This window comes from Oncorhynchus mykiss, chromosome 23 (genome assembly GCF_057628025.1).
Source record: "Oncorhynchus mykiss isolate SJ-2025 chromosome 23, ASM5762802v1, whole genome shotgun sequence".
Taxonomy (NCBI): domain Eukaryota; kingdom Metazoa; phylum Chordata; class Actinopteri; order Salmoniformes; family Salmonidae; genus Oncorhynchus; species Oncorhynchus mykiss.
The window spans coordinates 11729698-11745080 of NC_143044.1; the positions used below are offsets into that span (position 1 = coordinate 11729698).

At 46.1% G+C, this 15383-nt stretch overlaps 1 protein-coding gene across 22 annotated transcripts in view; it reads right to left on the minus strand.

Moving 5' to 3' along the window:
• The window catches only part of LOC110502444 (calcium/calmodulin-dependent protein kinase type II subunit gamma), a 130734-nt gene that overhangs the window by 45937 nt on the left and 69414 nt on the right, over window positions 1-15383 (minus strand). For all 22 annotated transcript variants that reach the window (XR_016490962.1, XR_016490961.1, XM_036959820.2 and 19 more), the window contains exons 4-7: window positions 11195-11249; window positions 8130-8195; window positions 4264-4336; window positions 489-591 (exon numbers count right to left, since the gene is read on the minus strand). Coding sequence is in view for 20 of the 22 variants with exons in the window: in XM_036959820.2 (XP_036815715.1) it covers window positions 489-591; window positions 4264-4336; window positions 8130-8195; window positions 11195-11249 (297 nt within the window). In the remaining 2 variants the exon portion in view is untranslated. The remainder of the gene's footprint in view (window positions 1-488; window positions 592-4263; window positions 4337-8129; window positions 8196-11194; window positions 11250-15383) is intronic.

Consider the following 15383-nt stretch of genomic DNA (forward strand, 5'->3'; position numbering starts at 1 on the left):
GTGGTGCAGACACAGATCCTCTCCACGTCACCTGGTAGGAGCGGCCTGCCAGGTAGGATGTAAAGAGTGTGCAGAGAATGAGAGACCAAGCCCTGAGAGGGTGGAGAGGAGGATCTGATGGTTCAAGGTGTCAAAGGCAGCGGATAGATCTAGGAGGATGAGAACAGAAGAGAGAGAGTCAGCTTTGGCAGTGTGGAGAGCCTCCGTGACACAGACGAGAGCAGTCTAGGTTGAGTGACCAGTCCTGAAGCCTGACTGGTTAGGGACAAGAAGATCATGCTGAGAGAAATTACGAGAGAGTTGGTCAGCGACAGCAATACTCAAGTGTTTTGGAAAGAAAAGATGGGATACCGGTCAATAGTTTATGATGTCAGAGGAGAGGAAGTCAGAAGAATGACTTCCTGTCATTGTACGTCTTCCATCTTTGTCATTGCTAGCATTACTCTTTTATGCAATGTACATTTGAATGTTTAAAGTCAAACTCTTACCAAACCACGCCTGCTCATCTCCCTGCACCTCGATGGCCAGCCCAAAGTCAGCCAACTTCACCGCGGCTCCTTTCAGCTTACTGGCCAGGAGCAGGTTCTCTGGCTACAAACCAGAGCCAAACCATAGAGGGGAGACAAGACAGACAGAAAGAGAATCAATCAATTAGGCAAAACTAATTGAAGAAGAAACTCCTTCAAGAGTCGATAAAAGGCACAGACAGAGTTATTCAACTGAACTGTGAGGCACCATGAACACTGACTGCAAAACATGACAGGAATCTGGATCAGAAAATCCATGAAAAACCATACTGTACCAGTCAAAAGTTTGGACACACCTACTCATTCAAGGGTTTGGCTTTATTTTTACTATTTTCTTCATTGTAGAATAAGTAGAATCAAAACTATGAAATAACATATTTGGAATCATGTAGTAACCAAAAAAGTGTTAAACAAATCCAAATATATTTTATATTTCAGATTCTTCAAAGTAGCCACCCTTTGCCTTGATGACCGCTTTGCACACTCTTGGCATTCTCTCAACCAGCTTTATGATGTAGTCACCTGGAATCCATTTAAATTAACAGGTGTGCCTTCTTAAAAGTTAATTTGTAGAATTTATTTCCTTCTTAGTGCATTTTAGCCAATCTGTTGTGTTGTGACAAGGTAGAGGTGACATACAGAAGATATCCCTATTTGGTAAAAGACCAAGTCTATATTATGGCCAGAACAGCTCAAATAAGCAAAGAAAAATGACAGTCCATCATTACTTTAAGACATGAAGGTCAGTCAATACAGAAAATGTCAACAACTTTGAACGTTTCTTCAAGTGCAGTCGCAAAAACTGTCAAGCGGTATGATGAAACTGGCTCTCATGAGGAACGCCACAGGAAAGGAGGACCCAGAGTTACCTCTGCAGCAGAGGATAAGATCATTAGAGTTACCAGCTTCATAAATTGCAGCCCAAATAAATGTTTCACAGAGTTCAAGTAACAGATACATCTCACATCAACCGTTCAGAGGAGACTGCGTGAATCAGGCCTTCATGGTCGAAATGCTGCAAAGAAACCACTACTAAAGGACACCATTCAAGAAACACGAGCAATGGACATTAGACCGTTCTGTTCTTTGGTCTGATGAGTCCAAATTTGAGATTTTTGGTTCTGTGAAATGCAGAGTAGGTGAACAGATGATCTCCGCGTGTGGTTCCCATCATGAAGCATGGAGGAAGAGTTGTAATGGTGTGGGGGTGCTTTGCTGGTAACACTGTCAGTGATTTATTTAGAAGGCACACTTAACCAGCATGACAACCATAGCATACTGCAGCGATATGCCATCCCATCTGATTTGCACTTAGTGGGACTATCAATTGTTTTTCAACAGGACAATGACCCAAAACACACCTGCAGGCTGTGTAAGGGCTATTTGACCAAGCAGGAGAGTGATAGAGTGCTGCATCAGATGACTTGGCCTCCAAAATCACCTGACCTTAACCCAATTGAAATGGTTTGGGATGAGTTGGACTGCAGAGTGAAGGAAAAGCAGCCAACAAGTGCTCAGCAAATGTGGGAACTCCTTCAAGACTGTTGGAAAAGCATTCCAGGTGAAGCTGGTTGAGAGAATGCCTAGAGTGTGCAGAGCTGTCATCAAGGCAAAGGGTGGCTACTTTGAAGAATCTCAAATATAAAATATATCTGGATTTGTTTCACTTTTTTGGTTACTACATGATTCCAAATGTGTTATTTCAAAGTGTTGATGTCTTCACTATTATTCTACAATTTAGAAAGTAGTAAACATAAAGAAAAACCATTGAATGAGTAGGTGTGTCCAAACTTTTGACTGGTACTGTAGGGGAGAATGAAGAAAGGCATAAATCATTCAATGTCATGTGTGTCAGAAGTGGGTGGGAGTACACGTAGTGTGCCTCTGAGGGTCAGAGAAGGTCAGAGAAGGTGAATGTAAATACCCCTGGGGTGTGACCTTCAATCAGTATCTATGGGGGGCTGTTGGGAGGGAGGAGGGAGAATAGGAGGGCAGGGGAGGGGAGGGGACAGGGACAGGTGGAGTGGGGCTGTGGTGTGACTGCCGTGTGCAGTGCCGAGTGCCCTCATGGCCCCGGCTTAGTTTGACTGATTCTGCGACGGAAGCGTGACATTTTTGCTAAGTCTCCTCCGTGCGCCTCTGTCTCTCTTCACTCTCTCTTGAGCAGGGAGCATAGAAGGAAAGGAGCGAGGGAGACCGAGAGAAAGAGAGAGGGAGAAGAGGGAGAGAGAGAGTTCAAGAAAGACAGGGAGAACAGAGAAAGGGAGATAAAGAGAAAGGACAGAGAAAGAGTGTCGACAGATGGAGAAGAGCGAGAAAGAGACACAGAGAGGTTACACCCGGCGTGATGAATTAGAGGTGGCATAATAAGTCCCCCTACAGTCTACGCTGGCGCTGGAGCGCTCCAGCGTGACATCACCCAGGTTGCCGTAGCAACCAGGCTGCCACCAGCATCTCTCTTGTCCCGTTCGCTCTTCCCTTGTTTACCTTCAGCCATTTGGCCTCCGGAGATGCCATGCAGGCAGCCAGCCCATTGTGATGGTCTTTGTGTTTGTTTGGTGGGGGGAGGACAGCTCTGAGCTTCTCTCTTATTCCCTGTATGTCTCACTTTCCATCTTTATTCTTGACTTTATTGCAACCTCCTCCCTCTCTCTCTTTTTTTTTAAATTTCTAAAGGACATAAAACATATAATGGAGTGGCATGAGGCCTTACTCCATGGTAACAGTCTTACACACACATGCGTACACACACACACACACTTCATTATTTCCCCCTCATTTCGCACGCACACACAAACTTCATTATTTCCCCTTCACTTCGCACACACACACACACACACTTCATATTTTCCCCCTCACTTACTGCTTGTCTCTGCAGTGGATCTGCTGGCAAAAGTAGTAACAATGTATTTGACTTTTATGGAACGCCATCCAGCTGAATGACAGATGGTTCGACTGGTACATGTACACAGAATCACGGTGGTGATACAAGATGTAGTTGTAGTAGTATTGGTAATAATGCTTTCAGTGCCGTGTTTGTAAGAGCTGTACGTTCAAGAGGCTCACCGTGACATTCAACACATCTTGTTGACTAGAGCATGTAAACGGTTTGCTCTTGACAAAGCTAAGCATGCCTAAATGGGTCCGTTGTTCACCTTTCAAACCAAAAACAAAATAACACTTTGAAGTGTGTCCTATTGTTAGTAATGGAGTGCAGTGGTAAGTATCACCAGGCCAGCCAGCACTGTGTCTATTCACCGTGATGTCACCCTGGCTATAAATAGAAGTCAAATGGTGCTCCGTCTGCTTTCGTCAGAGATGGAGAGACCGAGGGAGAGAGAGAGAGGGTGAGACACACAGAGAGAGAGAGAGAGAGAGAGAGAGAGAGAGAGAGAGAGAGAAAGAGAAAGAAAAAGAGCGAGAGAGACAGGCTGGGGAATGATAATCACCTGAAACACGCTGTCTGGCTCAGTGTCTCTACTTTTAATTCCAGTCTGACTAGATGGAAAGGGTCTGTTGTTTTTTTATGAGCCACTCTCTCTGACGTCCAAAGAATTGTATTTTTGTATTTGCTTACGTGTGTGTGGAATTTTGTGTACTTTTTCATTGGCTTACGTATACACACGCATGTGTGCCTATGCGTCGGTAGGGTTGCCAGCGGGAGGAATTTAGGGGGTGGGGGCATGATGACGCAGCCCTCCCAGGTGTTGCGTTGCCATGGTGATCGATGACTCACCTTGAGGTCCCTGTGCACAATGTCATGCTGGTGCATGTGGTGGACACTCTCCAGGATCTGATTGATGCACTGGCTGCAGAGAAAGGAGACACAGGACACAGAACACACACGTCAACGCGCTGACACATCACAACCATCACACAATAAACAGTACGGGGTAGGAACTAATGGAAACTACTGGTTTATGGATCAGATGAGGTGCGTTTCTCCTTGTCATGTAAGCACTTTGAGCACTTGCAGGAGTGCAAAATCAATCCAATTCATGACTATTGCTGTTTGTTATTATTAGAAACAGTGAACTAGAACTACTGTCTGAGAGGCAGAGAAAGATAGAGACTGAGAATGTGGGCCTCCTGAGTGGTGCAGAAGTCTAAGGCACTGTAGGCGTCACTACAGACCCGGGTTCGATCCCGGGCTGTATCACACAACCTGCCGTGATCGGGAATCCCATAGGGCAGTGCACAATTGGCCCAGTGTCTTCCAGGTTAGGGAAGGGTTTGGCCTAGGGGAGGGTTTGCTCTAGCGACTCCTTGTGGCAGGCCGGGTGCCTGCAGGCTGACCTCGGTCGTCAGGTGAACGGTGTTTCCTCCGACACATTGGTGGGGCGGGTGTTAAGAAACGCGGTTTGGCGGGTCATGTTTCAGAGGACGCATGACTCGACCTTCGCCTCCTGAGCCCGTTGAGGAGGTGCAGCGATGAGACAAGATCAAAAAAGGGCTAAAAAAATAAAACAATTAAAAGAGACACACAGAGACTGAAAGAGAGCAAATAGGGAGACTGAGAAAGACAGGGAGATGCAGAGAAAGAGAGGGGAAGAGTAACTGTGCAGAGGACTCTGTGGGGAGCCAGAGAAACCTCGCTAGCCTCAGCCCTTTCTCCATACGGGGCTGTTTTCTATTAAACCAAAAGCCTGCAAGACAGTAGATTTATTTACCATGTCAATTCAGCGCCAAGGCACATTTTCTACTGTCGACCTCACATCTGTCATATCCTCCCAACAATCTGACTGGACGCACACACGGTTATATTCCATCTAAATGGGCAACAGTCACACTGAAGCTGGTGCTTTTTGGCCCTACTTTACACATTGCCGGTGGCAACGTAACTTCTCTGCAGTTATATAAGGTCTGTGGGTAAAACAGACACCTACTAGGCTTAATGGTGAATAAGGCTATTATCGACTTCAGTATGTTTTAAGAGAATATGTTGAAGTGGGTTTGACAGTACATGGTCTGTTTCCTAGTCTTTCCCACATCATTTTTTGTTTTTACAGTTTACTATAGAATGCTGTAGTAAACGGTAGTATACTGTAGAATACTATACTACACCCTGTAGTATCCCTCGATCATGTGCAGTACTTACTTTAGAATGTAGTATACTGTCGAATACAATAGTGAATACTACAGTATCATCGAGAAAAAAAACACTGTAGTAAATACTACAAAGTAAATATAGTTATAGAAAAAAGCAGAAGCGCTGAACTATCCATTCAGTCTGAGTCCTACCTACAAACATTATGGAAAATGTGCTATTTTTGCTAGTTTCCTCAAGGAAAATGCCTCTAAACAGGGTATTCTAGTAGATGCCAGGCACGCTGGTTTGTGTCAAGAACTGCACTACCGCTGGGTTTTTCACGCTCAACAGTTTCCTGTGTGTATCAAGACTGGTCCACCACCCAAAGGACATCCAGTCAACTTGTCAAACTGTGGGAAACATTGGAGTCAACATGGGCCAGCATCTCTGTGGAACGATTTCGACACCTTGTTGATTCCACGCCCTGACGAATTGAGACTGTTCTGAGGACAAAAGGGGGCTGGGTGCAACTCAATATTAGGAAGGTGTTCTTAATGTTTGCTATACTCAGTTGTATTTTAATACAGTATTTATACTATAGTTAACTGTAAATACTACAGAATATCACAGTATACTACAGCAAATACTACAATATTCACTGTACCGCAAAAACACTACAATAAATACTATAGTAAAGTCCCCAAAAACACTACAATAAATACTATAGTAAAGTCCCCAAAAACACTACAATAAATACTATAGTAAAGTCCCCAAAAACACTACAGCGAATAATATTGTATTTATACCATAGTATACTATAGTATTTTTTCATATGTGTTAGTTCAACCTTTCTTTTTACTCGGTCTTTACACTCTCTTACACATTGTATTATTTTTTTATTAAACAGCTAAGAGGCTGCTATGTGCTGTGTTACATCAAACAAGCATTAAAAGCAACAGCCCCTTTCCATCTCATCAGACTGGATTTAAAAGTGGAGGAAGAACACAAGAGAAAAGGGGATGAATGATAAAAGAAGGAGAGAGAGAGAGAGAAGATATTATGAGACAGGGTCCTAGGGGAGCATGGTACTCATGAAATATCCTTTCGTTCAGAGTAATCAGGAGAAAAGCATGTATTGTGGCCAAATTTGTACCCTGCATTCCATTCCATCCCTCCACAAAGGCACCTCTCTCTCTCTCTCTCTCAAGATCTCATAGTTACCCCTCAAAATTCGACGTATTATGGATGAACGTCTATTTTGGACGCATTCATATTAATTCCGTGTGGTTTACAGGGTTACTTCCGCACGTTACAGAGTTAAAACAGAAACAACTCAAAGGTCCACACTATGGTTCGGGGAAGGCTCTGCAAACCAACAGACCTCATACCATCGAGAATCATCAAGTATTCTCACGGCTTGCTAGAGTTTTGTGAACTACTGGAGCGCAGTGGTATGAGCAATGTGCTTCGGCACAAAGCATAACGAGTTCTCGCCCAGTTCTGGGCGATTGGGCGCCGTGGAAGGCATATATCAACGTTCTCAGGACCTCAAACGTCCGAACTCGAATTCTAGTGATTAGGCTGCTTATCTAGCTTACACGTTTTCTCACTCAACCCCAAATTCTTTATCCTCCCTCCTTGTCTCCTCTCCTCTTTTTCTCTCCCCCCAGTCTCTCTCCCTGTTCATCTCTTTCTCTTTCACCCCCCCCCCCCTCCTCCTTTCCCTGTACTTGTGAAAAGTCATACTCTTCCCCCTCCTTTCCCTGTACTTGTGAAAAGTCATACTCCCGGAGGCATTTTGCACCCTATCATATTCTCTCGCTTCCCCTTTTGCTTGATTAAATGAGAAGCTCAGGTTTCGTGGTTGAGCCCGGACCCAGACTCTGTCCTGGAGAGAAACTCTTCCCAGCCAGAACAGAGCCATGCAGGCCTCTGGGCCAGAGCCTCCATATTGTCCACAAACTGTCTGCAGCTTCCTTCCCCCTCTGACAGCCACACTCACCCGTGGCCCACACTGAGTCTCACACTCTCTCCCACACAGCCCATGTGCACACAAACACCATGCCAGGACAATACTCAGCCTAGGGAGGAAAAGCATGAGTGTGGAACTGTATAGTTACACACAATGTCAATGAACATTATGTTCCACAGGAGGTTGGTGGCACCTTAATTGGGGAAGACTGGTTCGTGGTAATGGCTGGTGCAGAATGAGTGGAATGGTATTAAATACACGGAATCTCTGTGTTTGACGCCATTCCCTTCGCTCCGTTCCAGCCATTATTATGAGCCGTCCTCCCCTCAGCAGCCTCCACTGTTACGTTCATATGTGCAAAAGGTCTCCAAAGAAACATGTTATGGTACAGACAGAATTGTTCAAGTGAAGCCTAAATAAATGTAGGCTGCAGGGCAACAGAGTGTTGTGTGTTCTCAATAAGGATGTAGAATGACAGTGTGCACTGTACTGTGTGTGTGCGTATAGTAGGAGAGTGTGTTTTAACAATGTGTGTGTGTGTGTGTGTGTGTATGTGTGTGCACGGGGGTGTGTGTGTGTGTGTGTGTGTGTGTGTTTCCACCTGGCATCAGCCTCACTGTAATACTCTCTGGCAACAATGTCTTCAAACAGCTCTCCACCGGTGACACTGGAAGGAGAGAAACAACAGCTTAGTCAACACATGGACACCAGTCTGGAACCATGATGGTATGATGGCACACACCCAGTCTACCAGAGACATCGGGGAACACTGCCCAGAGAGAGCATGTTCCACTGGACAAACAAAACACACACACACACACACACGCACACACACAAACACACACACACACACACACACACACACACACACACACACACAGTTTATGCAAAAGACAATTCAGCGTAAGACAATTAAGAAAGTGTTTTGGTTGAGGAAGAATGTTACCTACACTTGGGGATTAGGGTGTTAACCATAGATGTGTCCCCTCTCCTGAATGCCCTGTAGTTACACAGTGCTATCTGAGTGGTGTCATATCAGCCTGTCCTCTCCACAATAAGAACCATTCCACTAGACCAGGGATGTTGAACTAATTTTGCCCTGGGGGCTGCATTCGGTCTTCAACGAGGTCCGGAGGGCCACACTGAAAATTGGATATATTTCCTCGCTATCAAAATGTGGAGAAAAATTATCCTCTGTCCATCGTTTTTTTCAATTTACTATTCTCCCTGACTGTACAGGGCCATCGGAAAGTATTCCGACCCCTTGACTTTTCCACATTTTGTTAGGTTACAGCCTTATTTTTCTCATCAATACGATACACACAATATGCAATATTTTTTGCAAATGTATTAAAAATGTGGCGGGTGGCGCAGTGGTCTAGCTGTGCCCCCAGAGACTCTGGGTTCGCGCCCAGGCTCTGTCGCAGCCGGCCGTGACCGTAAGGTCCGTGAGGCGATGCACAATTGGCCTAGCGTCGCCCGGGTTAGGGAGGGTTTGGCTGGTAGGGATATCCTTGTCTCATTGCGCACTAGCGACTCCTGTGGCGGGCCGGGCGCAGTGCACGCTAACCAGGTCGCAAGGTGCACAGTGTTTCCTCCGACACATTGGTGCGGCCGGCTTCCGGGTTGGATGCGCGCTGTGTTAAGAAGCAGTGCGGCTTGGCTTGGTTGGGTTGTGTTTCGGAGGATGCATGGCTTTCGACCTTCGTCTCTCCCGAGCCCGTACAGGAGTTGTAGCAATGAGACAAGATAGTAACTACTAACAATTGGATACCACAAAATTGGGGAGAATTTTTTTTTAAAGAAATTGTAAAAAATAAAAATTTAAAACGAGAAGCTAGTACCGGGAGAGAACATTTAATGGATAATAGACAAGAAACAAACAAGGACAGCATCTGGACAGGGGAAAATGTAACAACATCAATGCTGACACGGGGAACAAACTGAGGAGCAGACAGATATAGAGGGACAATCAACAAAGTAATGGAGTCCAGGTGAGCCCAATATTGCACAGATCCACGAAATGATGGTGACAGGTGTGCATAATGAAGGGCAGCCTGGTGCCCTCGAGTGCCAGGGAAGCGGGAGCAGGTGTGACATAAGTATTGAGGCCCTTTACTCAGTACTTTGTTGTAGCACCTTTGGCAGCAATTACAGCCTCGAGTCTTCTTGGGTATGACGCTACAAGCTGGGCACACCTGTATTTGTGGAGTTTCTCCCATTCTTCTCTGCAGATCCTCTCAAGCTCTGTCAGGTTGGATGGGGAGAGTTGCTGCACAGCTATTTTCATGTCACTCCAGAGATATTCGATCAGGTTCAAGTCCAGGCTCGGGTTGGGCCACTCAAGGACATTCAGAGACTTGTCCCGAAGCCACTCCTGCGTTGTCTTTGGCTGTGTGCTTCAGGTTATTGTCATGTTGGAAGGTGAATGTTCGCCCCAGTCTGAGATCCTGAGCAGATTTTCATCAAGGATCTCTCTGTACTTTGCTCCGTTCATCTTTCCCTCAATTCTAACTAGCCTCCCAGTCCCTGCCACTGAAAAAACATCCCCACAGCATGATGCTGCCACCACCATGCTTCACAGTAGGGATGGTGCCAGGTTTCTTCCAGATGTGAAGCTTAGCATTCAGGCCAAAGAGTTCAATCTTGGTTTCATCAGATCGGATAATCTTGTTTCTCATGGTCTTAGAGTCCTTTCGGTGCCTTTTGGCAAACTCCAAGTGGGCTGTCATGTGCATTTTACTGAGGAGTGGCTTCTGTCTGGCCACTCTACAGTACCATAAAGGCCTGATTGCTGGAGTGCTGCTGAGATGGTTGTCTGGAAGATTCTGGAAGGTTCTCCCTTCACTACAGATGGAACTTGGGAGCTCTGTCAGAGTGACCACTCTTGGTCACCTCCCTGACCTAGGCCCTTCTCCCCTGATTGCTCAGTTTTGCTTGGACATGCGCTGTCAACTGTGGGACCTTATATAGACAGGTGTGTGTCTTTCCAAATCATGTCCAATCAATTGAATTTACCACAAGTTTTCTCCAATCAAGTTATAGAAACATCTCAAGGATGATCAATGGAAACAGGATGCATCTGAGCTCAATTTTCAAGTCTCATAGCAAAGGTTCTGAATACTTATGTAAATAAGGTATTTCTGATTTTTTCGCTTCGTCATTATGGGGTATTGTGTGTAGACATATTTAATCCATTTTAGAACAAGGCTGTAACATAACAAAATGTGGGAAAAGGGAAGGGGTCTGAACACTTTCTGAATTCACTGTATTTATGTATATATATTATACTTAAACCACTTGCAGGCTGGATTGGATCCTCCGGGCTGTTTGTTTGACACCCCTGTGCTAGACTGTACTCTACAAAGGGCTCTCAGTCTACACCACTTGACCTGCTGATAACCATACACACTATCACAGTTATCTATTACTGAAACTAAACAAAGAAACATGTCTTATGTTTTTGACTATTGGATGAATTAATGATAATAATATGGCCATTTAGCAGACTTATAACTATTACATATAGCCATTACATGTGGCCTCTACAGCAACCAAAGCCACATGTTACTGTCTGGTGTTATAAGCAGCTTTAAGTAGGAGAGTTGTGAGAGTATATTGGCCAGAGAGAGCAGGGGACTGGCTGACAGGTATCAGTATACTCACAGATCAAATACCAGGTAATGGAAGCCTTCCTCTGAGATACTTTCGTGTAGTCGTACTGTGGGACAGACAGACAGACAGAGAAATAGAGCAAGAGTTAGAGAACAGTCAACACACACACACACACACACACACACACACAGCTCTTATCCCCTTATCTCCCGTCTCGACAATTCCTCCTCTGCTTCCCCCGAGCCCCAGGGACGCACTTAGGGCAGTGAGAGCTCGTTTGTGTCACTTTGTGACCTGCAGTTCGTGGAAAGCGAGATGTGAGATTTGCGTGGACACACACACTTGCTCAATCACCTGTAGCCTCAGGCTGTGGAAGTGAAGCTCCTTCTAGATAGGAGCTTAAGCTGTGTCATTCAGGTGACATCAGCAGGTGTCCGTGGGTTCATTCATTAGTGAGTGTTATTGCACTGCCACTTAAGTCCTGTTGCATGTCTGTTCACGGTCTTCAGTGGCCAATATAATACACAGTATGTGTTGGCATAAGAGATGTAGTTTGAATGTGCTGTGTGTGTGTGATTGCATGGGAGTATACAGTATGTTCATGTGTGTAACACCTCACAATGATGTATGGAGCAATGAGCTCAGAACATCCAGCTGATTCAGCCATCGTACACACACCCCATCCCAACAACACACGCACCCCATCCCAACAACACACGCAAAGCATCCCAACAACACACGCACCGCATCCCAACAACACACGCACCGCATCCCAACAACACACGCACCCCATCCCAACAACACACGCACCCCATCCCAACAACACACGCACCCCATCCCAACAACACACGCACCGCATCCCAACAACACACGCACCGCATCCCAACAACACACGCACCCCATCCCAACAACACACGCACCGCATCCCAACAACACACACACCGCATCCCAACAACACACGCACCCCATCCCAACAACACACGCACCCCATCCCAACAACACACGCACCGCATCCCAACAACACACGCACCCCATCCCAACAACACACGCACCCCATCCCAACAACACACGCACCCCATCCCAACACACGCACCCCATCCCAACAACACACACACCCCATCCCAACAACACACACACCCCATCCCAACAACACACACACCCCATCCCAACAACACACGCAAAGCATCCCAACAACACACGCACCGCATCCCAACAACACACGCACCGCATCCCAACAACACACGCACCACATCCCAACAACACGCGCACCGCATCCCAACAACACACGCACCGCATCCCAACAACACACGCACCGCATCCCAACAACACACGCACCGCATCCCAACAACACACGCACCGCATCCCAACAACACACGCACCGCATCCCAACAACACACGCACCGCATCCCAACAACACACGCACCGCATCCCAACAACACACGCACCGCATCCCAACAACACACGCACCCCATCCCAACAACACACGCACCCCATCCCAACAACACACGCACCCCATCCCAACACACGCACCCCATCCCAACAACACACACACCCCATCCCAACAACACACACACCCCATCCCAACAACACACGCACCCCATCCCAACAACACACGCACCCCATCCCAACAACACACGCACCGCATCCCAACAACACACGCACCCCATCCCAACAACACACGCACCCCATCCCAACAACACACGCACCCCATCCCAACAACACACGCACCCCATCCCAACAACACACGCACCCCATCCCAACAACACACGCACTCCATCCCAACAACACACGCACTCCATCCCAACAACACACGCACCCCATCCCAACAACACACGCACCCCAACAACGCACACACCGCATCCCAACACACACACCGCATCCCAACAACACACACACCGCATCCCAACAACACACACACCCCATCCCAACAACACACGCACCCCATCCCAACAACACACGCACCCCATCCCAACACCACACGCACCCCATCTCAACACCCGTCCCATCCCAATGACACACACACCCATGCCTGGCTTTGTCTCTGTGGGAACAAAAGGGTCCCCATCCTGGTTGGGAGCTTGGGGGTATATTAGGCAACAATGTAGATGTTCCCAGTGAGCTTCTGTACTTACCACGGAACACCAGGATTTAAACTGGAACACACAGACTTCCAATGCTAACTCCACTCAACGCACAGGGGCTTAGTGATATGTCCCTCAACACATGGGCCCCTGACTTTGTCTGAAGGGGGGGGGGGGGGGTATCTATATGCCAGCAGTCTGCTGGCATATGCCTAATTTATCATAACCATTACAGAGAACCAATCCTAATTGCAAAATTACCCTATATGCTGTATAGTCGTGGCCAAAAGTTTTGAGAATTACACAAATATACATTTTCACAAAGCCTGTTTGTATGATGGCAATTTGCATATACTCCAAAATGTTATGAAGAGTGATCAGATGAATTGCAATGAATTGTAAAGTCCCTCTTTGCCATGCAAATGAACTGAATCCCCAAAAGACATTTCCACTACATTTCAGCCCTGCCACAAAAGGACCAGCTGACATCATGTCAGTGATTCTCTCGTTAACACAGGTGTGAGTGTTGACGAGGACAAGGCTGGAGATCACTCTGTCATGCTGATTGAATTTGAATAACAGACTGGAAGCTTCAAAAGGAGGGTGGTGCTTGGAATCATTGTTCTTCCTCTGTCAACCATGGTTACCTGCAAGAAAACAAATGCTGTCATCATTGCTTTGCACAAAAAGGGCTTCACAGGCAAGGATATTGCTGCCAGTAAGATTGCACCTAAATCAACCATTTATCGGATCAAAGAACTTCAAGGAGAGCGGTTCAATTGTTGTGAAGAAGGCTTCAGGGCGCCCAAAAAAGTCCAGCAAGCGCCAGGACCGTCTCCTAAAGTTGATTCAGCTGCGGGATCGGGGCACCACCAGTACAGAGCTTGCTCAGGAACGGCAGCAGGCAGGTGTGAGTGCATCTGTACGCGAAGACTTTTGGAGGATGGCCTGGTGTCAAGAAGGGCAGCAAAGAAAAACATCAGGGACAGACTGATATTCTGCAAAAGGTACAGGGATTGGACTGCTGAGGACTGGGGTAAAGTCATTTTCTCTGATGAATCCCCTTTCCAATTGTTTGGAGCATCCGGAAAAAAAGCTTGACAAAGTGAGCGCTACCATCAGTCCTGTGTCATGCCAACAGTAAAGCATCCTGAGACCATTCATGTGTGGGGTTGCTACTCAGCCAAGGGAGTGGGCTCACTCACAATTTTGCCTAAGAACACAGCCATGAACAAAGAATGGTACCAACACATTCTCCGAGAGCAACTTCTCCCTACCATCCAGGAAAAATTTGGTGACAAACAATGCCTTCTCCATCATGATGGAGCACCTTGCCATAAGGCAAAAGTGATAACTAAGTGGCTCGGGTAACAAACCATCGATATTTTGGGTCCATGGCCAGGAAACTTCCCAGACCTTAATCCCATTGAGAATTTGTGGTCAATCCTCAAGAGGAAGGTGGACAAACAAAAACCCACAAATTCTGAAAAACTCCAAGCATTGATTATGCAAGAATGGACTGCCATCAGTCAGGATGTGGCCCAGAAGTAAATTGACAGCATGCCAGGGCAACAATGCAAATATTGACTCTTTGCATCAACTTCATGTAATTGTCAATAAAATCCTTTGACACTTATGAAATGTTTGTAGTTATACTTCAGTATCCCATAGTAACATCTGCCAAAATATCTAAAGACACTGAAGCAGAAAACTTTGTGAAGATTAATATTTGTGTCATTCTCAAAACTTTTGGCCACGACTGTATATTCAGTCAATAAAAAAGCAAGTGCCATTTGAATGTACAAGTGAATGTATTAATACAATTAATACAGTTTCAATACATTCACAATACAAGTGAATGTATTGAAACTGTAATATCATCTGGTTATATTATATCGTGGAAGACACTCTTCAAAAAGGCATTAACCTCAGCAGTGGCACTTGCTCGTAGAAGCCTATGGCTGTGCAATGGCATAACCTTGTTTTGTTCATATAGCAGAAAAGACACTCGTTTCCCGAGCCCTTATCACAGTCAAGACACGCCTATTGTATAGTAAAAAACATGATATCATCGAGAGGGGTGAAATTACATTTAATTTCTTCCCAGTATGGGACCTCTTATGTGTGTGTGCACGTGCATCAAAAACATTTATGGACCT